This window comes from Erinaceus europaeus, chromosome 11 (assembly GCF_950295315.1).
Source record: "Erinaceus europaeus chromosome 11, mEriEur2.1, whole genome shotgun sequence".
In the NCBI taxonomy this organism is placed as follows: domain Eukaryota; kingdom Metazoa; phylum Chordata; class Mammalia; order Eulipotyphla; family Erinaceidae; genus Erinaceus; species Erinaceus europaeus.
Window position 1 is genome coordinate 49208603 of NC_080172.1, and position 26582 is coordinate 49235184.

The following is a 26582-nucleotide window of genomic DNA, read 5'->3' on the forward strand; positions in this document are numbered from 1 at the left end:
CTGGCCCAATTTTATTTATTTAATTATTTTTTTAAAAAATCATTTCATTTCATTTATTTATTTATTTCCTTTTTGTTGCCCTTGTTGTTTTTATTGTTATTGTAGTTATTGTTATTGATGTCATCGTTTTTGGATAGGACAGAGAGGGGGGAGAGAAAGACAGACACCTATAGACCTGCTTCACCACCTGTGAAGTGACACCCATGCAGGTGGGGAACCAGGGGCTCGAACTGGGATCCTCACTCCGGTCCTTGTGCTTTGCGCCACGTGCACTTAACCCGCTGCGCTACCGCCCGACTCCCTGATTTTATTTATTTTTTAATGCAACTGATAGGAAGAGAAAGAACCAAACATCACTCTGTACTGTCAGAGGTCAAACTCAGGATCTTGTGCTTGAGAGTATGTTACCCTCTCAGACCACCAAACTTAAATTTCTCCATGAACCTATTTATTAAATATATTTATTTATATATTTATTATTCAATTACTTTTATAAGAGGAATACAGATAACACCAGAGTACTGTGCAGCCCTGGTTTATGGTGTTACCAGCAATTAAACCTGGGACCTTGGGACCTTAGGTATACTAACACTGTGCTCTAATCAGTTGATCTATTTTCCCCAGCCCCCATTTATTGCTTTATAAAAGGTAACAACAAAACTTTTATTTTAACAAAGTTATATTGGTTAATAATAAATGACTTCAAATGTTAATATTAATTATTAATAATAACACTTGGCCTCTCTTCCTCTAAATGAAAGAAATGAAAAAGAAATTAAGCTTGGTAGGTGTACTAAGTGGTCAAGCAGTGCTGTAGGTCTCTCTCATCTTCTTTCCCTATCACCCTGCCGCTCTCAATTCCACTGTGTCTATCCAATAAATAAAATATTAAAAAAAAAAAAAGTGTGGTCAGAAGACAGGTCATCCTGCAGGGTACATACTTGCAATGATTTTTACATAAGAGATACTGAATAGTCATTACATGTTTTCACTAAAAGCAGGATAAATAAAACCTATTTTAACTGATGAAATAACCATTCATATGATGAATAGGAATGCCGCATGCATAAGAACCCAAGTTCAAACCCTTGGCCACCACACAGGAGCACGTACATGGAGAAATTTCACAAGTACTGGAGCAATGCTCCACTTTTTTTTCTTAAAAAAGGAAAAAAAAAAAAAAAAAAGCTGCAAGGAACACTGGTATCAAGTGTACCCTATGAAAATTTTTATTTATTTATTTTTATTATTATTTTTTAATTTTCTTTATTTATTGGAGAGAGCCAAAAATCAAGAGGGTAGGAGAAGAAGAGAGGGAGAGAGAGAGAGAGAGACACCTGCAGCCCTGCTTCACCACTTGCAAAGCTTTCCCCCTGCAGGTGGGAGCCAGGGGCTTGAACCCATGTCCTTGAGCACTGTAGTATATGCACTCAACCAGGTGTGCCACCACCCAGCCCCACCCTATGAAATTTTAAGAAAACTGTGCACATGCAAGTTTTAGTTCATATGCTCAAATGCATTGCAATCCACATAAAATTTAATGATTTATTATATATATTGTTTAGAAGCAGTGCAAAATCTTTCTAAATTTTATTATTTATTTATTGAATAGAGACAGAAACAAACAAAGGGGGTATGGGGAGATATAAAAAGGGTGAGAAAGAGAGACACGTGCACTCTTGCTTCACCACTTGTGAAGTCACCCTCCACCCAAAGGTGGGGACCAGAAACTTAGACCTGGCCTTTGTGCACCCAGACCCTGAGACAATGCAAATTTAGGAGTTTTTGACATATATATTAAGATTTGATAATTTACTTAAAGGGGGAAAGAGAAAGAGAAACTTAAGGAAAGAAAGCATTATTGTTCTGGTATATGTGGTGCTGTAAGGCTAACATGGGACCCCACACATGTAAATATTGTGCTCTACCACTGAGCAATCTCCTAAGCTGCAAATTTTTAAAAAATATTTATTTTCCCTTTTGTTGCTCTTGTTTTTTATTGTTGTAATTATTGTTGTTGTTATTGATGTCGTTGCTAGATAGGACAGAGAGAAACGGAAAGAGGCAGGGAAGACAGAGGGGGAAGAGAGAGACACCTGCAGACCTGCTTCACCGCCTATGAAGCGACTCCCCTGCAAGTGGGGAGCCGGGGGGCTCGAACTGGGATCCTTATGCCAGTCCTTGTGCTTTGCACCACGTGCACTTAACCCGCTGTGCTACCGCCGACTCCCTCCTCAGCTGCAAATTTTTAAAAAAATTATCTTCATTTAATGGATAGAGACAACTAGAAACCAAGAGGGAGGGGGTTGCTAGAGAGGAAGAAAGACACCTGCAGCCCTGCTTCACAACTTGCAAAGCTTTCCCCTTGAAGGTGGGGTTGGTGGGTTGAGCCCAGGTCCTTCCAAATCGTGACATGTGCGCTCAACCAGGTGCACCACGACCTGGCCCCCAGATTTTTGTTTTAAATGTATTAAGAGACACAAAATTTACTACTGTAAACTTTTTAACACACACATTTTTTTAAAAATTCCCACCAGGGTTATTTTGGGGGGCTAGGTACCTGACCCTGAAGGCAAGGAAAAAATATAAAGATATATATATATATATATATTTTTTTTTTTTTAAGATTTAATTTATTTATTAATGAGAAAGATAGGAGAGAGAGAAAGAACCAGACATCACTCTGGCACATGTGCTGCCGGGGATTGAACTCAGGATCTCACACTTGAGAGTCCAGTGCTTTATCCACTGCACCTCCCGGACCACAAGATTTATATATTAATGAGACAGTGAGCAAAAGGTAACCAGAGTATCACTATGGTTTATGTGATACCAGGAACTGAACTTAGGGGGCTGGGTGGTGGTACACCTGGTTGAGCACACATTACAATGTGCAAGGACCTGGGTTCAAGCCCCCAGTCCTGTAAGGGGAAAACTTCACAAATAGTGAAGAAGGGCTGCAGTTGTCTCTTTGTGTCTCTCCCTCTAATGAGAAAGAAAGGAGAGAGAGAGAGAATAAAAACCAGGTATCACTCTAGTACATGTGCTGCTGGGGACTGAACTCAGGACCTCATGATTGAAAGGCCAATGCTTTATCCACTACGCCACCTCCTAGAGCACCATCTCTGCCTCTCTAGCTCCCCCCTCCTCTCTGCTCCCATCAAATAAATAAGAAAAGAAAAAAAAAAAAGGAACTGGACTTGGGACTTCATGATTTATCAATGAGAGAGAGACAGAAGGAGAAAAGGCGAAGAGACAGGGAACCAGAGCATCACTCTGGCATATGTGATGTTGGGGGGTTGAACTTGGGAGCTCATGCTTCACAGTCCAACACTTTACCCACTGCTCCACCTTTCAGGTAGCTATCTTATTTTTATAATAGAGACACCATAGCACCACACCTGTCATATGAGGTATTTGGGGATGAACCCAGGGTCTCACTTATACAAAGAATGTATTATATCCAATGACCCACCTCTCCATCTGTTACTACTGTGCAACTATCTGAGGAGAAATCAAGAGTCCATTTAACTTTTCCTTTCAAATGAAGTATTCTGTGATTTTTAAAGCCTATGTTTTTTGCAGAAGTGGTTGATTACAGTACCTGTTGAGGCAGTCATCCATGCAACCCTTCCTAATGTCGTCATCTGGCTTCTTACAGTTACAGGTGGTTGCCTCATAGCCAGAAAGGGGTTTGACATCAACATACACATCTTAGGAGAAGACAGAGAAGAGTAATTTAGGACAATAATGAATACTTTTTCCCCTGTAGTTTTAAGGAGATTTTCATGAGAAAGACAGAAGAACCAGATATAACTGGTACACGTACTGCTAGGGACTGAACTCAGGACCTCATGCCTCAGAGTTCAATGTTTTATCCACTGTGCTACCTCCCAGACCACTATACTATAATTTTCTTTTTTTCTGCTTCCAGGGTTATCGCAGGGGCTTGGTGCATGCACTACAAATCCACTGCTCCTGGAGGCATTTCTGACTTTGTTGCCCTTGTTGTTGTTGGATAGGACAGAGAGAAATCAAGAGAGGAGAGAAAGATAAGACACCTGCAGACCTGCTTGTGAAGCGACCCCCCCCCCCCACAGGTAGGGAGCCGGGGGCTCGCACCAGGATCTTTGCTTGGGTTCTTGTGCTACGTACCACATGCGCTTAACCTGCTGTGCTACTGCCCAGTGAAGAACACTGATGGCATGGTAGAAGGAAAAAAAAAAGTTCTGAAATTACTCACTTGAACGGATTTTTTTATATAGTGGGACATCTGGCTTTTTGTATAGCTAGAAGAAGAAAAAGAAAAACCTTGTTATAGCATCTAAGCTCAAATACTAGACAGCAGCATCAATAACTAAAAATACAGCAGATTATCCATGTGCTGTGTTAAAATGGAAATATCTGCCAGACTTTCTGGGTTGTCTACATATAAGGGAAACCTGTGGTGTAATATCCTGAAGTATAAGGTAGTTTACTAGAAGATCAGGGTAAGAGAAAACAAGATTCAACATAAGAAACCCTTAAAATGTACTGACTTATCGAACATGTTATTGGATTAAATAAAAATCACAGTGCAGAACAAACTAATTCATTTGGATAGATGAAGATTATGGTCCTATGAAAAGTAAGGAAAACTTACAAAGGGCTTCTTTAGATGGCCTATGTGGACGGATGGATGGACACACACGGACACACACACACACACCACTAACCTGTGGCTTTTTCAGTGTGGGTAGTGGGTATCGTAGCAAATGTTATTTCACATCTTAAATTTTATCTTAATAAAATGCCCAAGATAGAAAAAAAATCACATTCTAATTAAGATAACTTAGGGGATAAAGGAGAAAGCAAGGACGAAAAAATGGAGTTCTTATTTTACAATAAATTCATTATAGGGGCCGGGTGGTGGTGCACCTGATTGAGTACACGCTACAATGTGCAAGGACCCAGATTAAAGCCCCTGGTCCTCATCTACAGGGGGAAAGCTTCACAAATGGCGAAGTAGTGCTGTAGGTGTCTCTCTGTCTCTTTCCCTCCCTATATTTTCTCTCCGCTTTTACTGGCTGTCTCTATCAAATAAATAAAGACAATAAAAATTTTTTAAAATTCATTATGGGGCAAGGTGGTAGCACACATGGTTGAGCACACATATTACAGTGCATAAGGACGCGGGTTCAAGCCCCTAGTCCCCAATTGCAGGGGGAAGCTTTGCAAGTGGTGAAGCAGTGTTGCAGGTGTCTCTCTGTCTCTCTCCTTCTTTATCACCCCCCTCTTGATTTCTAGCTATCTGCATCCAATAAATAAATGAAGATTAAAATGTTAAATAAATAAAAAAAGAAAAAAAAAGGATCAGGCGGTAGCACACCTGCTTAAATGCACACACTATAGTGAGCAAGGACACGGTTCAAGCCCCTGGTCCCCACCTGCATGGGAAAACCTTCACTAGTGGGGGGCCAAGGAAAGCTCCACAAACAGTGAAGTAGGGCCGCAGGTGCCTCTCTGTCTCTCTCCCTGTCTCCCCCTCCCCTCTCAATTTCTCTGTCTCTATCCACGAGTGGGGAAGTAGAGCTGCAGGTGTCTCTATATTTCCCTCCTCTCCCCCTCTCAATTCCTGTCTCTATCCAATAAATAAATAATTTCTAAAAAAAAAAAAAACCCATTAGAGAGGGCTGGGCAGTAGTATAGCCAGTTTAGGCGTACATTACCATGTGCAAGAACTCAAGCCCCTGTTCTCCATCAGCTGGGGAAGCTTCACAAGTGGTAAAACAAGTATTGCAGGCATCTTTCTCCCTATGTCTTCCTCATCTCTCAATTTTTCTGTTTTATCAAATAAAGAAAGGGGGGGGGGAAGATGGCCAGGAGTGGTGGGCCCCAATGATAACCCTAGTGGGAATTAAAAAAAAAATCATTATAGTAAATTTATCAGGGTGGGGGAGACAGCATAATGGTTTTGCAAACAGACTCTCATGCCTGAGGCTCCAATGTCCCAGGCTCAATCCCATATACCACACACCACCATAAGCCAGAGTGGGGCAGTGCTCTGGTAAAAAAATATATGTGTGTGTGTGTGTGTGTGTGTGTGTAGTTCAATGAGATATCAGTAATAACTACAACAATAAAACAAGAAGGGCAACAAAAGGGGAAATAAATAATAATAAAAAAATCAACATCCATAAAAATAAAACGATCTATTAGAATACGGAATGGGGCTGGGTAGTGGCACACCTAGTAAAATGTACAGGTTACCATGAGCAACGACCCAGGTTCAAGCTCTCAGACCCCACCTATAGGGGAAAGCTTCACAAGAGGTGAAGCAGTGCTACTTTCTTTCTCTTTCCTTCTCTATCACCTCCTCTCCTCTAGATTTTTCTTTAAAAAAAATTTTTTTTTTAATTTTATTTTCCCTTTTGTTGCCCTTGTTGTCTTTATTGTTGTCGTCGATGTTAGATAGGACAGAGAGAAGTGGAGAGAGGGGAAGACAGAGAGGGGGAGAGAAAGATAGACACCTGCAGACCTGCTTCACCGATTGTGAAGCGACTCCCCTGCAGGTGGGGAGCCGGGGGCTCCAACCGGGATCCTTATGCAGGTCCCTGCGCTTCGTGCCACGTGCGCTTAACCTGCTGCGCTACCACCTGACTCCCTTCTAGATTTTTCTATCTCTATCCAATAAATGAAAGAAAAAGAAATGTTGGTGCCAGGTTCAAACTCAGGACCTTACACTTGCAACTTTTGCAGTCTTTTTTTTTTTTAAATAGACTATTCTTTCTTTTTTTAAAAAATATTTTATTTATTTATTTATTTATTTATTTATTTATTTCCCTCCAGGGTTATTGCTGGGCTCGGTGCCTGCACCATGAATCCACCGCTCCTGGAGGCCATTTTTCCCCCTTTTCTGTTGCCCTAGTTGTTGCAGCCTCGTTGTGGTTATTATTGCCATTGTTGACGTTGCTTTGTTGTTGGATAGGACAGAAAGAAATGGAGAGAGGAGGGGAAGACAGAGAGAGAGGGGGAGAGAAAGATAGACACCTGCAGACCTGCTTCACCGCCTGTGAAGCGGCTCCACTGCAGGTGAGGAGCCGGGGGCTCGAACCGGGATCCTTACGCCGGTCCCTGCGCTTTGCGCCATGTGCGCTTAACCCACTGCGCCACCGCCCGACCCCCGATTTCATTTATTTATTAATGAGAAACATAGGAGAAAGAACTAGACATCACTCTGGTACATGTGCTGCCGGGGATTGAACTTAGGACCTTATGCCTGAGAGTCCGATGCTTTATCCTCTGCGTCAGCGGACCACTATTCTTCCTTCCTTCCAGAGCACTGCTCAGCTCTGGCTTATTGGTGGTGCGGGAGATTGAACCTGGGACTTTGGAGCCTCAGGCATTAGAATATCTTTGCATAACCATTATGCTACGTTCCCTCCACCCACTCTTGCAGTTTTTTGCTTTTGTTGCTGCAAGTGTTTCACCAGTGAGCTGACTTTTCCAGAGAGACATTATAGCAACAAAACTTTTAGTATGGTGCGAGCTGGGCTCAAATCTGGGTCAAGCACATGGCAAGCAGGTACACTACATTGTTGGTCTTGAAGGTCTGTACTCTTCTTCAGCTGCAACTCCAGGTTACTATAATAATGTTTAGACCATTTCAAAAAAATAATAATACTAATTAGGGAGTTGGGTGGTAGGTAGCGCAGCGGGTTAAGCACACATGGCGCAAAGCACAAGGACCAGCGTAAGGATCCCAGTTCGAGCCCCCGGCTCCCTACCTGTAGAGAAGTTGCTTCACAGGCAGTGAAGCAGGTCTTTCTCTCCCCCTCTCTGTCTTTCCCGTCTCTCTCCATTTCTCTCTGTCCAATCTAACAACGATGACATCAATAACTACAACAACAATAAAAAGGGTCAATAAAAGGGAAAACAATAAACAAAAAAAATTTAAAAAAATTAGAACTATTATATATAGATGAGTATTTGAATAACAGCATTTGTTCATGTCTATGACTAGCATACATATAACACACCCATACATATGTGGTAGTCATTCGCAATTTTTCAGTAACAAAGGACTATACTATTAAGTGAAATAAAAACTTGACATTATAAAAAAAATAGATTACATCAGAAAAAAGAAAAGATTATACTAGGAGACAGATAATTGGCAGAGTTTTAGCATACCTAACAGTATTAAAACAGCACCTTGGTCTAAGTTAGATTTCACTAAAATAGTAGTAATAAAGGTATGGGTATAGTGTGTGTATATATATGGTAAAATGTACCATCATTCCTCAGTGGAAGTCAAAGCACTTTACAGTCATGATCTCTGAGATAAGTATCTAACATACGAATCCTCTCCAAATTCTGGACAGGCTTCTAGAAAAGGGAGTAAGAAGGCATAAGAAGGAAACACCCATTGTTTCTGGCTTTCTGGATATACTTTGGTGGCATTTTGGAAATATTCAGGAATATTATTTGTAGTACATCTATTTCCCAAATGCTCAACCTGGGACCAGGGGACTATATCTTAATATGAAAATTATTGGGGAAAATGTTTCAACTAGGGAAGCAAGAGAGGAAAAAAAAAATCCTATATTTTAGTTTCAGGTATGTTTAAAGATCTTATAAAAGTACAAGAGTGCTAAACATTTTCCCTAGTTCCTTTGGTAGAATTTCTACTGCTTGTGAAGAATAAAGTCCTAAATGAAGAAGTCAACAACAACAAAAAAGGCAGACATTTCTTAGTGCTGCAATACATCTGAATTCTCCTGAGACTTGCATCAAATAGGATTCTTAACAGCATAAAACCTTAGCTACCAAAATAAAAGTCTAAAATAACATAAGGTTGTATGGAGATGTAGGGATCTACTACTAAGGTCACATTAAATATGGATGTGAATTCATTTTTCTTAAGTCTCTAACCTTCACAGGGACACTTTTCTATGCTTACTAAAATAAGAGTGTAACAAAAAGGCAGAAAAAAAGACTTGAGTCTACCCCACCAACATTAGCACTTAAATCCTAATAAGACTTGCTCCTTTTACCTGATTATGCTTCCACTGCCAAAGGATATCATAAGGAAGCTGGAAGTCAATTCTCTTTTGTCTGAGATATTTTCCTGAAACAAACAAAAAAATCACAATTTCAGTATTTCTTCAAAGAGGGACCACGTGGTGGTGCACACAGAGTGCACATATTATAATGCACATAAGACCCAGGTTCAAGGGAGTCGGGCTGTAGCGCAACGGGTTAGGCACGCACGGGTGGCACAAAGCACAAGGACTGGCATAAGGATGCCCCCCAGCCCCCCACCAGCAGGGGAGTCGCTTCACAAGCGGTGAAGCAGGTCTGCAGGCGTCTTTCTCTCCTCCTGTCTTCCCCTCCTCTCCATGTCTCTCTGTCCTATCCAACAACGACGACAACAATAATAACTACAACAATAAAACAACAAGGGCAACAAAAGGGACTAATAATAATAAAAAAAAGACCCAGGTTCAAGTCCCAGGTCTCCACTTGCAAATGGGAAGCTTCACTAGTTATGAGAGGCAGTGCTGCAGATGTCTTTTTTTTTTCTTTCAAAAATTTTTTTGGTGGGAGACAGCATAATGGTTATGCAAACAGACTCTCATGCCTGAGGCTCCAAAATCCCAGGTTCAATCCCCTGCACCACCATAAGCCAGAGCTGAGCAGTGCTCTGGTGTTTCTCTCTCTGCATTTCTCTCAAAAATAAAATAAAATATTTAAAAAAATTATTATCTTTATTTATTGGATAGAGGAAGCCAGAAATTGACAAGGAGGGGGGTGAGAGGGAGAGAGACAGAGAATCACCTGCAACCCTCCTTCACCACTTGCAAAGCTTTCCCCATGCAAATGGGGACTGGAGGCTTGAACCTGGTTCCTTGCACATTTTAACAGGTGTGCTCAACCGGTGTGCCACCACCCGGCCCCTCCAGATATCTCTCTCCTTCCCCCCTCTCAATTTCTGTCTCTATCGAAATAAATAAATAATAAATGACATTTATAGAAAGGGTCAAACAGCCACAAGATCTAACCCATATTTATTAGAGAAAGATTAAATTCTTAATTCTTTTTCTTTATTTGATAGGACAGAGAGAAATTGAGAGGGGTGGGGAAGATCAAGAGGGAGAGACACCAAAGGGCAGGAGGTGGCACACGGACCCAGGTTCGAATTCGTAGTCCCCACCAGTAGGGGAAGCTTCACAAGCGGTTGAAGCTGCGTTGCAAGCGTCTCTCTCCCGCTCCCTCTCTCTTTCCCTCTACCATCTCAATTTCTAGCTGTCTCTATCCGATAAATAAAGATAAAAAGAGAGAGAGAGGGGCACCTATAGCACTGCCTCACCACTGGTAAAGCTACCTTCCTGTAGGTGAGGATGGGGGGCTTGAGCCCAGGTCCTTGTGCACGATAATGGGGGTGTTCTATGAGGAAAACACCACCACCTAGCCACTAAAGTGTTAATTTTCTGGATTTTCCCAATTTTATTATTATTATTATTTTAGACTTCTTAAAAATATCTACTTTCCCCTTTGTTGGCCTTGTTGTTTTTTTGTTATAGTTGTTATTGATGTCATCGTTGCTAGGTAGGACAGAGAGAAATGGAGAGAAGACAGATACCTGCAGACCTGCTTCACCGCCTGTGAAGCCACTCTCCTGTAGGTGGGGAGCTGGTACGTAGGTTCTTGCACTTTGCCCCACGTGCACTTAATAGCACTGCTGCTCTACTGCCTGACTCCCTCTCTATTTATTTTTTTAATTTTAGCTATTCTTTTCAACCATATCCCATGTGTAGATGTATTTTAATAGTAGTTATTATAAAACATTAACAAATTCCCTATGAAAAATATATACATCATTATGAAGCAAAATTAACAGATCTGTGATCCTTCATTATTGTATCAAATCTAAGACCGACAGTAAAAAGTATATAAGCTGGGGAGATAACATAATGCTTATGTATGACTGAGGCTCCTAGCTTTAATCCCCAGCACCATCATAAACCAGAGGTGAGCAATGTCTTCTAAAATAGGTATGCTGAATTTAAGTACCACCAGTATTTATATGAAATTTTATGATCTGGCTTTTTTCTGATATATTAGAAAACCACAAGCTTTTAAAGCTTCCAATTATACCTTCAAAAAGGCCTATTCACTAATTTCCTTACTTTACCCTTCTATATTCTTTATTCTCTATTGTTTTTATTGGAGAGTCAGAGAAATTGAGATGGAAGGGGGAGATAAAGAAGGAAAGGAGAAAGAAAGACTGCGTCGGGAGTCCGTGTAGCACAGTGGGTTAAGGGCAGGTGACGTAAAGCGCAAGGACCGGCGGAAGGATCCCGGTTCGAGCCCCAGGCTCCCCATCTCCACCTGCAGGGGAGTCGCTTCACAGGCGGTGAAGATAGGTCTGCAGGTGTCTTTCTCTCCCCCTCTCTCCATTTCTCTCTGTCCAATCCAACAATAACACTATCAAAAACAACAACAATAAACAACAAGGGCAACAAAAGGGAATAAATAAATATTAAAAAAAAAGAAGAAACAGACTGGGAGTATGCATCGACCTGCCAATACCTATGTCTATCAGAGAAGCCACTACAGAAGCCAGACCTTCCACCTTAAAAAAAAAAAAACCAAAAAAACAATAAAGACTGCATCACCACTGAAGTTTCTCTTGTGTATGTAGAGACCAGGGGCTTGAACCTGGGTCCTGTACATGGCAATGACTATGCTCAACCAGGTGCACCCCCCCCACACACACACACACCATCTCCTACCCTTCTGTTCTTAAAGTGCTAGAATACTCAATTTTCTTGTAAAACTTAATTTCCCTTGTAATCTGTATAATGGAAAAAAAAAGTCAGTTTTTTTGAAAGGAGGAGAGGGAGAGACACCATCCATGGAGTGCTGAGCAGATATCAAGTACTGAAGTATTTTTCCTTTTCAAAATGTGCTGAATACTGAATTTGCAGAGCTTTGAAGCCAGTTAATGCCAAGGTGTGACTGTATTTATAATTGAGAGAAAGAGAAAGAAAAGAGGGAGTCAGGCAGTAGCGCAGTGGGTTAAGCGCAAAGCACAAGGACCCACATAAGGATCCCAGTTTGAGCCCCCGGCTCCCCACCTGCAGGGGAGTTGCTTCACAGGCGGTGAAGCAGGTCTGCAGGTGTCTATCTTTCTCTCCCTGTCTTCCCCTCCTCTCTCAATTTCTCTCTGTCCTATCTAACGATACCATCAATTACAACAACAATAAAACAACCAGGGCAACAAAAGGGAATAAATAAATAAATATTTAAAAAAAAAAGAGAGAGAAAGAACAGAGCTTCACTCTAGCACATTTGATGCCAGCAATCAGTATCAGGACCTCATGCCTATATATTCTTTTTTTCTTGCTGCTGCTTTTTGGGAATGGCTTCCTCTACCCTTTTCTCCTTACCATTTCAATTTTTGGATTTTGTATTTTTGCAAGTAGACTCTCTCAGACTATATTTTGTGGGTCAGTAACTGTGTCCTTTTCTTTTTTAATATTTCATTTATTTTGATAGAATGTAGAGAAATGGGGGAGGAGAAGGGGGGGAAGAAGCAGGGAGGGAGAGGAAGAAGAGGAAGAAGATCTGCAGCAGTTGCTTCCAGGGTTATCACTGGGGCTTTGTGTCTGCACTATGCAACTACTGTGCCTATGGTTTTTTTTGATTTTCTGGATAGGACAGAGAGAAACTGAGAGGGGGGAAGATAGGGAGAGAGAGAGAAAGATAAAACACCTGAAGACATGCTTCATCACTTGTGAAGCGAACCAACCTTCAGGTAGGAGCACGGGGCTGGACCCCAGATCTTTGCATGGATCCTTATGCTTCACACTATGTGCATTTAACCAGGTGTGCCACTGCTTGCCCCCCCCCCCCATACTTTCTCTATTGAAGTTTTAGTCCATAAAACATTTCACAGCTTTGAAGTATTTTATTTTTAGGTGTATTGCTAGCTCTGCAATTTATTATTATTTTAAATATTTATTTATTATTGGATAGAGAAATTGAGAGGGGTAGAGGGAAATAGAGAGAGGGAAAGAAACAAGAAAGAAACCTGCATCCCTGATTCACCACTTGTGAAGATTTCTCCCTTTAGGTGGGTACCAGGGGCTTGAACCTAGGTCCTTGCGCACTATACTGTGAGGGCTTAACCAGGTGCACTACTGCCTGGCCCTTACAACTAATTAATTAATTAATTAAAAATATTTATTTATTCCCTTTTGTTGCCCTTGTGTTTTATCGCTGTTGTTGTTATTGCTGTTGTCATTGCTGGATAGGACAGAGAGAAATGGAGGGAGGATGGGATGACAGAAGGGGGAGAGAAAGACAGACACCTGCAGACCTGCTTCACCGCCTGTGAAGCCACTCCCCTGAAGGTGGGGAGCCGGGGGCTCGAACTGGGATCCTTAAGCGGGTCCTTGCGCTTTGCACCACATGCGCTTGACCTGCTGCGCTACCGCCCGGCTTCCTGCAATTTATTTTTTAATTAATAAAGGGGGGGGAGGGAGGGGTTAGAGAGGGAGGGAGGGAGGGAGGGAGGGACAGCGAGCGAGAGAGCAAGAGAGAGAGCGAGAGCACTTAAGAGGGCAGGGGCAGATCAGGATCTCATGCTTTTATTTTAAAATGTTATCGATTATACACAAGAGTTTCATGAAATATGATATAAACAGGACCGAAAGAAGCTGGAGCACACTCTGGTAAGTGCAATGTTGCAGACAGAATTGGAAATCTCAGGTATACAAGCCCAACACTCTACTACTTGAGTCATGTCTCCAGTCTCAAGGACCTCATGCTTCTAAGTCCAACACTCTAGCCACTGTGCCACCTCCTGGGTCACTTTTCTTTTTTCAAAAAGGTTTTGCTTGACCAAAGAAGTGAAAGACTTGTATACTGAAAACTATGAGTCGCTACTCAAGGAGATAGAAACTGATACCAAGAAATGGAAAGATATCCCATGCTTCCCATGGATTGGAAGAATAAATATCATCAAAATGAATATTCTCCCCAGAGCCATATACAAATTTAATGCAATACCCATCAAAGTTCCACCAGGCTTCTTTAAGAGAATAGAACAAACACTATAATCATTTATCTGGAACCTGAAAACACCTAGAATTGCCAAAACCATCTTAAGGAAAAGAAACAGAAATGGAGGCATCACACTCCCAGACCTTAAACTATATTATAAAGCCATCATCATCAAAACAGCATGGTACTGGAACAAAAATAGGCATACAGACCAGTGGAACAGAATTGAAAGCCCAGAAGTAAATCCCAACACCTATGGGCATCTAATCTTTGATAAGGGGGCCCAAAGGATTAAATGGAAAAAGGAGGCTCTCTTCAATAAATGGTGCTGGGAAAACTGGGTTGAAACATGCAGAAGAATGAAATTGAACCACTTTATCTCACCAGAAACAAAAATCAACTCCAAATGGATCAAAGACCTAGATGTCAGAACAGAAACAATCAAATACTTAGAGGAAAACATTGGTAAAACACTTTCCCACATACACCTCAAGGACATCTTTGATGAATCAAACCCAATTGCAAGGAAGACCAAAGCAGAAACAAACCAATGGGACTACATCAAATTGAAAAGCTTCTGCACATCCAAAGAAACTATTAAACAAACAGAGAGACCCCTCACAGAATGGGAGAAGATCTTCACATGCCAGACATCAGACAAGAAACTAATCACCAAAATATATAAAGAGCTCAGCATACTTAGCCGCAAAAAAGCAAATGACCCCATCCAAAAATGGGCAGAGGAAATGAACAAAACATTCACCACAGAGGAGATCCAAAAGGCTAACAAACATATGAAAAACTGCTCTAGGTCACTGATTATCAGAGAAATGCAAATCAAGACAACACTAAGATACCACCTCACTCCTGTAAGAATGGCATACATCAAAAAGGACAGCAGCAACAAATGCTGGAGAGGATGTGGGGACAGAGGAACCCTTTTACATTGCTGGTGGGAATGTAAATTGGTACAGCCTCTGTGGAGAGCAGTCTGGAAAACTCTCAGAAGGCTAGACATGGACCTTCCATATGACCCAATAATTCCTCTCCTGGGGTTATACCCCAAGGACTCCATAACACCCAACCAAAAAGAGGTGTGTACTCCTATGTTCATAGCAGCACAATTCATAATAGCTAAAACCTGGAAGCAACCCAGGTGCCCAACACCAGATGAGTGGCTGAGAAAGCTGTGGTATATATACACAATGGAATACTATGCAGCTATCAAGAACAATGAACCCACCTTCTCTGACCCATCTTGGACAGAGCTAGAAGGAATTATGTTAAGTGAACTAAGTCAGCAAGATAAAGATGAGTATGGGATGATCCCACTCATCAACAGAAGCTGACTAAGAAGATCTGAAAGGGAAACTAAAAGCAGGACCTGATCAAATTGTAAGTAGGGCACCAAAGTAAAAACCCAGTGGTGAGGGGTAGGCATGTAGCTTCCTGGGCCAGTGGGGGGTGGGAGTGGGCGGGAGGGATGGGTCACAGTCCTTTGGTGGTGGGAATGGTGTTTATGTACACTCCTAGCAAAATGTAGACATATAAATCAGTAGCTAATTAATATGAGAGGGGGAAATCAACTGTATGTCTCAAAGTTTCTCAAAAGACAAACTGAATCTTTTTAATATATAGGCTATGTATTTGATATGCGGACTCTCTCAAAAGCCTAGACCAAGTAGATTAGAAGCTTCCAATAGCACAGCTATATACAAGATACTAGGTACTGTCCAGCAAACCATAACAAAGGGACTTTTCAAAGTTAACCCAATTAACAAATAATGTGATGATAATATTAACTATTGATTGTCTTTTTGAACCCTAAGACAGCAGGAACCTCACATCTTCACTATAGAGCCCCTACTTCCCCCAGTCCTGGAACCCTTGGATAGGGCCCACTTTCCCGTATGCATCTACCAATCCAAACCAAATAACATTGCATCTGCCGATCACAACCTAACCAAAGCAACGATTGCTACCTCAACATGCTTCACCTCAGAATGTATCCAGAGACTTCACGTGTGGAATGACAACCCTTCAGCTTCATTACTCGGGTGAGACCTTTCCTTTAATAGTACACTCTAATTTCATCTCAGGTAGTTCACTTTCTAACAAAGTCCCATAACCTAGATATACACCAGTTTCTGTGAGAGAGAGCTTATGTGCACACGTATCCATAAACTACTGCAAAATATATACCTGAAAGCAGGACTACACTAGAGTTTGCAGTTCCAGATGCCACCAGGATGCTGGCTAGGCTTCCCTGGATTGAAGACCTCACCAATGTGTCCTGGAGCTCAGCTTCCCCAGAGTCACACCCTACTAGGGAAAGAGAGAGGCAGACTGGGGGTATGGACCGACCAGTCAACGCCCATGTTCAGCGGGGAAGCAATTACAGAAGCCAGACCTTCTACCTTCTGCAACCCTCAACGACCCTGGGTCCATGCTCCCAGAGGGATAGAGAATGGGAAAGCTACCATGGGAGGGGGTGGGTTATGGGGATTGGGTGTTGGGAATTGTGTGGAGTTGTACTCCTCCTACCTTATGCTTTTGTTCACTAATCCTTTCTTAAATAAAAAATTAAAAAAAAAAAAGGTTTTGCTTATTATATATGACAATTTCATATGAGAGTGACAGGCAGAAAGGTAGGCAGACAGAAACCTATACTCCCACACACCAGGAACCATAGGCATGCAAAGCTGATGCTCTAGTAGCATGCCAGTTGAGTTATATGGCAAGTAATTAAAAATTATTTGATGATATAGGCTATAGAGCTATTTATTTACTTACTTTGGATAGAGACAGAGAGAAATTGAGAGGGGAGGAGGAGACAGAGGGAGAGACACCTACAGTACTGCTTCACTGTAGCTTCTCCACTGCAGGTGGAAGAGAGAATCATGAACCCAGATCCTTGTGCACTGTAACATGTGTGCTCTATTAGTTGTACCACCTCCCAGTCTAAGATGTTCTTTTATTAAACATCAGTTTGGGGCTGGGGAGATAGCATAGTCATAATGCAAAAAGACTTTCATGCCTGAGGCACCAAAGGTCCCAGGTTCAATCTCCAACACCAATATAAGCAAGAGATGAGCAGTGTTCTAGTAAAAATAAATTAATTAATTAAACATAATTTTGTTAAGTTATATTTTTAAGGGATTTGCTATTTAGACAGAAAAGTAGACTGAAAGAGGGTGAAAAAGACCATAGCAGCTGGGAGGTGGAGCAGTGGACAAAGCCTTAGACTCTCAAGTATGGGGGGATGATACCTGGCATTGCATGTGCCAGAGTAAGGCTCTGGTTCTTTCTTTCCTTCTCTCTCATTAATAAATTACCAAATAATTGTTGAAAAAAAATTTATGGCATATAGTGGTAAGGAATTGAACCAGTAGCCTCTGGGAACTCTGGCAAACAAGTTCTGTGCTTTACTGTTGAGCTCTACTCAATGAACAATCTCCTCACTGACACTAACCAATATATAATTATGAAATAAGACTAATCTTTGTTGTGGAATTTGTCTATACCTGCTACTTAAAAAATACTGTTGGTGCTGGGCTGCTGGGAAGAAAAACAGGATTAGATAATAATAACAAAGACAAGAGACAGTCAGGAGGCCAAAAGAAGCACGTTGAAAACACTGTAATGCAATGACTACACTGACTGCATGAGCTGTTCCTAAGAGAAAAAGAAAGTCATCTACCTTGAATAATTCATGTTAACCTTCTATTTCTCTTTCATTCATATCACAAATACTTGTCGTACTTCTGCTACGAGCCAAGCACTTGGAAATCAAAGGATTGTAAGAAATGATTCTGCAACCATGGAGCTTATAATCTAATGGGGGAAATGGTTAATGAATAAGTACAGTAATTAGAGGCTAGGCAGCAGCACAATCAGTAAAGTTCACAAGTTACTATCCACAAGGACCTGGGTTCAAGCTCCCAGTCACCACCTGCAAGAGGGGGAGGGAAGCTTCACAAGTGGTGGAGCAGGTTCAAGCTTGGCCCCCACTGCATTGGGGAAGCTTCAGTTGAAGTGTCCCTCTCTCCCTTTTTTGTATTTTTCATCTGAAAAAGTCTTGGAGCAGTGATGGCATAGCAAAAAACAAAACCAAATAAAAAGAAAAAAAAAATTAAATAGAAAGCCTTATTCAGTTTCCAGGTAAGACAGATTTCCTTTAAGATTTTTATGCCATTTTGACTTCTAGAGAGCAAAGGTCTTGTACTGGCTCTGTGTATTCTCTGGGTACTCTTAATTTCTTCACACATCCTAAAAGTGAACTGGAATACCTAAATTGTTTGTCTGAATGAGTGAGTATAGGTGCACTTACTGGGTGTGAGTGCAGCCTGTGATGAAGGGGTGTTCTGTCCAGGGCTGCTTTCTGCCTTGCACACCGAGCTGCTGGGATAGTCACCTACAACCTGAACTGGAATATGCGAGTTGAAAAATGAATAAACCAATAAATACAAGTTATTATTGTATGTAAAAAGTGACATGGGTCTTTAGAATTTTGGTGATGTTTCTGTGACCAGAAATATGCCATAGGGGACAGGTTTTTCCCACCTGCAGAGGAGAAACCTTCACAAGCTGTGACATAGTGCTGCAGGTGTTTTATCTCCCTTTCTATCCTCCTTCCCTATCAATTTGTGTCTTATCAAATAAAATTAACAGTGGTTATGCAAGACTTTTATGCCTGAGGCTTTGAGAGATCTCAGATTCAACCCCCAGCACCACCATAAAGCCAGGACTAAGTAGGGTTCTGGTTAACAATAACAATCCTTATTTATCAATGAAACAGAGAAGTGGTGGTGGTGGTGGTGGAAAATGGAGGGGGAGGAGGAAACATTCAATATTAGGGACTGAACTCAAGACCGTGTGATTGAGAGTCAAATATCTCTTTATCTGCTGTGCCATCTTCCAAGTCACTATCATACGTTTTTTTCTGTTAAAATCCAAGTTTCCAAGAAACCGTTAACAACCTTAAATGTATATAAATTAAATAGAAAAGAAAGATCTTGGCCCCAGGAAAGATGTAGAACCATCAAAAAGACATTTTACCTAAACCCAAGAAATGCCATTCCTTCTAGTAATGTATTGTGTGTACTGAGTACTTACCAACATGAATAGGAGCTGGAAATAATCCATATTCATGTTCCCCTGGAGTGTATTCCAGCTTCTCTTTCTTTAATTGGATCAGCCGACTCTTTGGGCTATGATAAAAAAAGAATGGGAAACAGAGGCAATGAAATTTTTTTCCTGTGGTTATATTATCAAGCTTATTTAATAGAAAGTTAAATCTTTGTGTATTTACTTATTTTTAACTTACCAGAGTGCTGCTTAGCTCTCGTTTATGGTGGTACAGGGAGTTGAACCTACTAGGACTTCGGAGTCCCAGGAATGAAAGGTTTTTGTTTTGTTTTTTTGCATAATCAATATGCTATCTCTTCTACCTAGGAATTTATATCTTAACAGATAATTTCACTAATAGGGGGAAAAAAATCTTAATATTCAGGCCAAGGAGATAGCAACAGATTTTCATGCCTGAGGCTGACAGGGTAAGGTTCAATTCCCAGTACCCTAGAAACAAACAAAACAGAAAAAGGGCAAGCATATTTGGGGATGGACAAGGAATATGAACTACTTTTATACATTTCCCTTTTAAATCACATTTCCAATGTTTTCAGGAATCTCTTGACAGTTTTCTACAGGGCTGAATGTATTTACACTGCTATCAACAGTGTAGAGGGTTTCTTTCCACCATCATCCTCACTAGTACTCATTTCTTTTTTTCTGTTTTGTTTTGCCTTCAGGGTTATTGCTGGGGCTCGGTGCCTGCACTATGAATCCACTGCTTCTGGAGGCCATTTTTTTCCATTTTGTTGCCCTTGTTGTTGACGTTATTGTTATTGTTGCCATTGATGTCACTGTATAGGACAGAGAGAAATAGAGAGGAGAGGAAGACAGAGAGGGGTAGAGAAACAGACAACTGCAGACTTGCTTCACTGCTTGTGAAGCGACTCCCCGCCCCCCACAGGTGTGGAGCCAGGGCTTGAACCAGGAACCTTAGGCTGGTCCTTATACTTTGTATCACATGTGCTTAACCCCCTGTGCTACCACCTGACCCCCAACTAGTACTCATTTCTGTCCTTTATTATTAGTTATTGAAATACGACACTTAGAAAGTGTGTTAAAAAGAAAAGAAAAAGGGGCTTCCGGGAGGCGTGGCCATGAATAACTAGGACCAAATTGCCTTTCCTCCCAAAACAACAAATACAGTAAGAGATCCAACTGAAGTCATAATCTCCAGCTGAAAGTTCTGCAGCCTCAGGTAGGTGCTCGCATGCGGCTGGAGTGGGTGTGAGCACAGGTTGAAGAACAGCAAAGTCAAATCAGATGTTTGGACGGCACTGGCGCTGAGCTGTGCCGTTTTGGCGATTTCACTTTAAGTGCAGCATGCAACATTGTTCCTAGTGCCGGAAGAAAAGAAAAGAGACAGCGGCCTAAAACCTCTCAGTCTTTGACTCGGGGGGCTTCAGCCTTCTGAATTCAAGGCAAGGACATAGCAAGACAGCCCCAAACAACCACGCTCCCACTCCATCCCACTCACCGTACATCACACAAACAAGAAAAACCTAGACATCACAATAGCACCACCTGCTGGCCATCAATAACCAGCACAAAAAATGTGGAGGCAGAGAAACAGAACCTTATGAGCCAGACAGAAATGAAACAGGAAATCCAAGGAATTACAGATTTAGAGAGACTCTCAGAGACAGACTACACAGAGTTCATTATGAGGACTCTCCAAGAATTTAATACAATAATTAAAAGAGCATGTTACTATGGAATTTATTTATTTTTTACTATGGAATTTAAATGCATGAGAGGGAGGTGGGCGGTAGGGAAGTGGGTTGAGCGCACATGGTGCAAAGCGCAAGGACCGGCATAAGGACCCCGTTTGACCCCTGGCTCCCCACCTGCAGGGGAGTCGCTTCACAGGTGGTGAAGCAGGTCTGCAGGTGTCTGCCTTTCTCTCACCCTCTCTGCCTTCCCCTCCTCTCTTCATTTCTCTCTGTCCTATCTAAAAAAAAAAAAAATATGTATGAGAGATGAACTTATAACAGACATCACTAAGTTCTTGAAAGAAGAACTTCAGTCAGAACTCCACCCTAACTGCAACCCAGGCCCAGCTAGAAGGCTTAGCAAATAGATCCACAGATTCAGAAGAAATAATCTCCAGTCCAGAAGATACAGCCAGGCCACTCTTTCACTTCAAAGATGAGGAATGGTTCAGAAAGACTGAAGCAACTCTCTGTGAAATTGCAGACTCCGTCAATAGATTGAATATAAGGAGTGACAGGTATATCTGAAGAGGATGAAAGGCCAAAGACCCAGAATCCATTTTCAGAGCAATTTTAGCTGAGAACTTCCCTCACTTAGGAAACCAGAACATTCTCATCCAAGAGGCAGAACGATCAACCAGATTTATAAATATAAAAAGACCAACACCAAGGCACATTATTGTAAAACTATTAAAAGTCAACAAGAAGAAAAAAAATTGCTGGCTGCTAGGGAAAGAAAGTTACATACAAAGGCAGAGCTCTTAAACTTTCATTAGATTTTTCTTTACAATCTCTAGAGGCAAGGAGAGAGTGGAATGACATATTCAAAGTTTTAAAGGACAGGGAATTCCAGCCACAAATACTGTATCCTGAAAAATTATCTTCAAATATGAGGGAGAAATAGAGGTTTTTCTCAAATATTCAAGAACTAAAGGAATTTGCCACAATCAACCCCACCTTGTAAGAACTACTGAACTGAGTCCCACAAGAAAGAAGGAAGCAAAGGAATACATGTTCCACACACCAAGTTGCAGATGCCACCATGATGTCAACCTGACTCGCCTGGACAGACGACCTCACCAATGTACCCTGGAGCCCCACCTCTCCAGAGCCCTGACCCAGCAGGGAAAGATAGAGACAGGCTGGGAGTATGGATCAACCAGTCAACGCCCACGTCCATCGGAGAAGCAATTACAGAAGCCAGACCTCCCACCTTCTGTACCCCATAATGACCCTGGGTCCATGTTCCCAGAGAGATAAAGAACAGGAAAGCTTCCAATGGAGGGAGTGGGATATGGAACTCTGGTGGTGGGAAATGTGTGGAATTTCACTCCTTTTATTCTATGGTTTTGTTGATACTTTCTATTTTACAAATAAAAGAAAAAAAAAGAGAAAAGGAAAAAAGAGACAACTTTAAAAAAAGAAAAAGATTTGTTTATCTCTGAAAATCATTGACTTTGGGTATTTTTTTCCTACTGTCTGTTGGCCATGTGAACATCTTTTTTGGCGAAGCTTCTTCAATCTCTTTCCACATTAAAAAACATTTATTTTTAAAATTTTATTTCAATCAGAGAAAGACACAGATTAAGAAAGAGACACCACAGTGAGCTGGGCAGTAGCACAGGGAAGTTAAGCGCAGGTGGCACAAAGCACAAGGACCGGTGGAAGGATCCTGGTTCGAGCCTCCAGCTACCCACCTGTAGGGGAGTCACTTCAGAGGCAGTGAAGCAGGTCTGCAGGTATCTATCTTTCTCTCCCCCTCTCTGTCTTCCCTCCTCTCTCCATTTCTCTCTGTCCTATCCAACAACAATAATAACTACAACAATAAAAAAATGGCAACAAAAGGGAATAAATAAATGAATAAATATTAAAAAAAAAGAGAGAGACACCAGAGCACTGCTCAGCTCTGGCTTATTGTGGTGCTGGTGATTGAACCTGGGGCCTCAGAGTCTCAGGCATGTATAATCATTATGCTTCTTCCCCAACCCTTCCCATATTTCCCCCATTTCCTCATTTTATAATGAGGTTATTAAATACTTTATAACAACTCCACTATATAAAAGTCCTTTGATGTATAGTACGAAAATATCTTCTTGTGGTCTGGGAGGTGACACAGTGGTAAAGCTTTGGACTTTCAAGCATGAGGTCCCGAGTTTGATCCCCAGCAGCACATGTATCAGCGTGATGTCTGGTTCTTTCTCTCTCTCTCTTTCATAAATAAATAAAATCTTAAAAAAAAAAAACTTCTCCCAGTCAGTTGGGTTCCTTCCCTTCTGCTGTGCAGAAGCTTTTCAGATTTATTCTGTACCACTGGTTTAGCTTTTCTTTTTTTTTTTTTTTCTTTCCCCTTGATGTTGTACTCAAGTTTATGAAGCAAATGTTGTGGAGTGTCCTGCCAATGTTTTGTTTTATGTATTTTATAGTTTCTTGCATAGCATCCAAAGTCTTATTCAATCTAGAGTAGACCCTTGTGTATTTGGTGGCTCAGTGCCTGCACTACAAATCCACCATTCCTGGAGGCCATTTTTTCTATTTTGTTCCCTTACTGTTGTGGTCATTGTTACTGTTGGCATTGCTGTCACTATTGTTGGATAGGACAGAGAGAAATTGAGAGAGGAGGGGGAGAAAAATAGGCACCTGCAGGCTTGCTTTACCACTTGTGAAGTGACAACCACCCCCCCGAGGTGGGGAGCCAGGGGCTCAAACCAGGATCCTTATCTGGTCCTTGCACTTTGTGCCATGTGTCCTTAACCCACTGAGTTACTGCCTGGCCCCCTCATTTATTTATTTATTTTTAAAGATTTTATTTATTCACGAGAAAGATAGGAGAGAATAAAAACCAGACATTATACTCTGGTACATGTGCAGGCAGGGATTGAACTCTAGACCTCATGCTTGAGAATCCAATGCTTTATATACTGCACCATCTCCAGGACCAATCTATTTATTTATTTATTTATTTATTATAGTTTTTTTTCTTTTCCTCTTTTTTGTTGTTGTAGTTATTATTGTTGTTGTTGTTCTCATTGTTGGATAGACAGAGAGAAATGGAGAGAGGAGGGGAAAAGAAAGAGGGGGAGAGAAAGAGAGACACCTGCAGACCTGCTTCACCACCTGTGAAGTGACTTCCCTGCAGGTGGGGAGCCGGGGGCATGAACTGGGATCCTTATGCTGATCCTTGCGCTTGGCGCCATGTGCGTTTAACCTGCTGCGCTACCGCTCAACTCCCCCTAATGTACTTTTTATAAATATTTATGAAAGAAGAAAGGGGGAGTGGTCCAGGAGGTAGCGCAGTGGATAAAGCACTGGATTCTCAAGCATGAGGTCCTGAGTTCAATCCTTGGCAGCACATGTACCAGAGTGATGTCTGGTTCTTTGTCTCTGTCTCTCTCTCTCTCCCCCCTCTACTTCCTCATGAATAAATTAAAAAATTATTAAAAAAAAAAAAAAAGAAAGAAGAAAGGGGGCCAGAACATCACTCTGACACGTGGAATACCGGGGATTAAACTCAGGACGCTATGCTTGAGAATCTATAGCTTTATTCACTGCACCACCTCCCAGGTCCCCTAGATGACTTTATAAAGCAGAAAGACTAAAACTCTGACATAGAAGCTGAAAAGCAGTCCCTCACCCCCAGGTTCCACAGGGGGAGTTCTGCCTATCATTTTGCCATGGGATTTCCAGAGGCCTCTTGGGCATCCTGTCATATTCATCTCTGCTGTACAGAGGGAGTCATGACCATGAGTACAAGCCAGAGCAATTGCCTGGAAGTCATCAGTATAAAAATTTACAACCAGGGAAAAAGAAATATTTTGTTGGAGACTCCCCAAATAACTGCATATGCTACCTTCTAGCTTTGCCATTAAATTATTGGGAAATAACAATAAAAAACAAAACAGAACATTCTCAGAAGAATACAGCTTTAAAAATTAGATGTGTTGGGGGCCAGGCAGTGGGAAACCTAGTTAAGTACGCAAGGACCTGGGTTGAAGGCCCCGGTCCCTACCTGCAGGGGAAAGCTTCATGAGTGGTGAAACAAGGCTGCAAGTATCTCTGTCTCTCTCCTTTTCTATCTCCCTTCCCCTCTCAATATCTTTCTCTCTATCCAATAATAAATAAGTACTTAGAACATAAAAAGCATCATCAATAAGGAATAAATGTAGAAAATCATAGAAGTAGATAGCATAATGATTAGGCAGATACTCTCATGCCAGAGGCTCCAAAGTCCAAGGTTCAACCCCCCACACCACCATAAGCTAGAGCTGAGCAGTGCTCTGATTAAAAAAAAAAGTATAGTCACCAAGATCATTGCAGATATAGACTAATGCTACCATGTAAATGTTAAGGGGAAAAAAAAAAAGGCAACAAACTATAGTACTATAATCTAGAAAACAGAGAGGAGATGATCAAGATCAGGGAAGAAAATTGGTCCTGGGGCTGGGAGACAGCATAATGGTTATGCAAAAGATTCTCATGTTTGAGGCTCTGAAGTCCCAGGTTCAATCTGGAGCACCACCATAAGACAGAGCTGAGCAGTGCTCTGGTCTTTCTCTCTGTATGTCTGATTAAAATGAGGAAAAGTTGGCGGTTGGGTGGTAGCACAGTGGGTTAAGCACACATGGTGCAAAGGACAAGGACCTGTGTAGGCAACACGGTTGGTTTGAGCCTCCGGCTCCCCACCTGTCACTTCACGGGCAGTGAAGCAGGTCTGCAGGTCTTTTTCTCCCCGTCTTCTCCTTTCTCAATTTCTCTCTGTCCTATCCAACAACAATAGCAATGACAACAATAACAAGGACAACAAAAAAGGGGGAAAAAGTGGCTTTCAGGAGCAGTGGATTCATAGTGCAGGCACCAAGCCCCAGTAATAATCATGGAGGCAAAAAGAAAAAAAAATTTTTTTAAGTTTATTTAGGGTAGGGGTAGATATCGTCATGGTTATGCAAACAGACTCTCATGACAGGCTCCCAAGTTCCAGGTTCAAACCCCCACACCACCATAAACCAGAGCTGAGCAGTGCTCTGGTTAAAAAATATACATGGAGTCAGGCAGTAGCGCAGTGGGTTAGGTGCATGTGGCTCAAAGTGCAAGGACTGGCTTAAGGATCCCAGTTCGAGGCCCCAGCTCCCCACCTGCAGGGGAGTCGCTTCACTAGCGGTGAAACTGGCCTGCAGGTGTCTATCTTTCTCCCTCTGTCTTCCTCTCCTCCATTTCTCTCTGTTCTATCTAACAATGACAACATCAATAACAATAACTATAAAAAACAAGAGCAACAAAAGGGAAAATAAGTACAAATATATACGTATACATATAAATGTATATTTATATATAAAAATATCTATAAGAGAGAGAAAATTGGTCCTGAACAACTTAGTGCAATGTTTTATGTAAACATTGGTGTTTGAGATCAGATTCTTATATGTCATGCACGCACGAGCATACGCACATGCACACAGTCTGCTTATTTTTTCACTGCCATCAGGATTATTACTGGCTATTTTTTTCCTTCCGTATATTTGATCAGACAGAGAAAAATTAAGAGGCAGGAGAATAGAGACGAAGAACAATAACTGTGGTACTGTTCTACAGTGCTTTGGAAGCTTCCTTTTTCTGGGGGGGCCTACATTCTGAAACTGGGTTCTTGTGCATGATAACATGCACTTTCCCATGTGCCATTGCCCAGCTCCTTTG

General features: G+C 41.5%; 1 protein-coding gene across 9 annotated transcripts in view; it reads right to left on the reverse strand.

Moving 5' to 3' along the window:
* The window catches only part of ASH1L (ASH1 like histone lysine methyltransferase), a 165228-nt gene that overhangs the window by 41259 nt on the left and 97387 nt on the right, over positions 1-26582 (reverse strand). For 6 of the 9 annotated variants that reach the window (XM_016189210.2, XM_060201586.1, XM_060201585.1 and 3 more), the window contains 5 exons: positions 19168-19262; positions 18383-18478; positions 9036-9109; positions 4244-4289; positions 3605-3713 (listed from right to left, as the gene is read on the reverse strand). In XM_016189210.2, the coding sequence (XP_016044696.1) occupies positions 3605-3713; positions 4244-4289; positions 9036-9109; positions 18383-18478; positions 19168-19262 (420 nt within the window). The remainder of the gene's footprint in view (positions 1-3604; positions 3714-4243; positions 4290-9035; positions 9110-18382; positions 18479-19167; positions 19263-26582) is intronic. The other 3 variants (XM_007525313.3, XM_060201588.1, XM_060201587.1) reach the window with 1 other exon arrangement.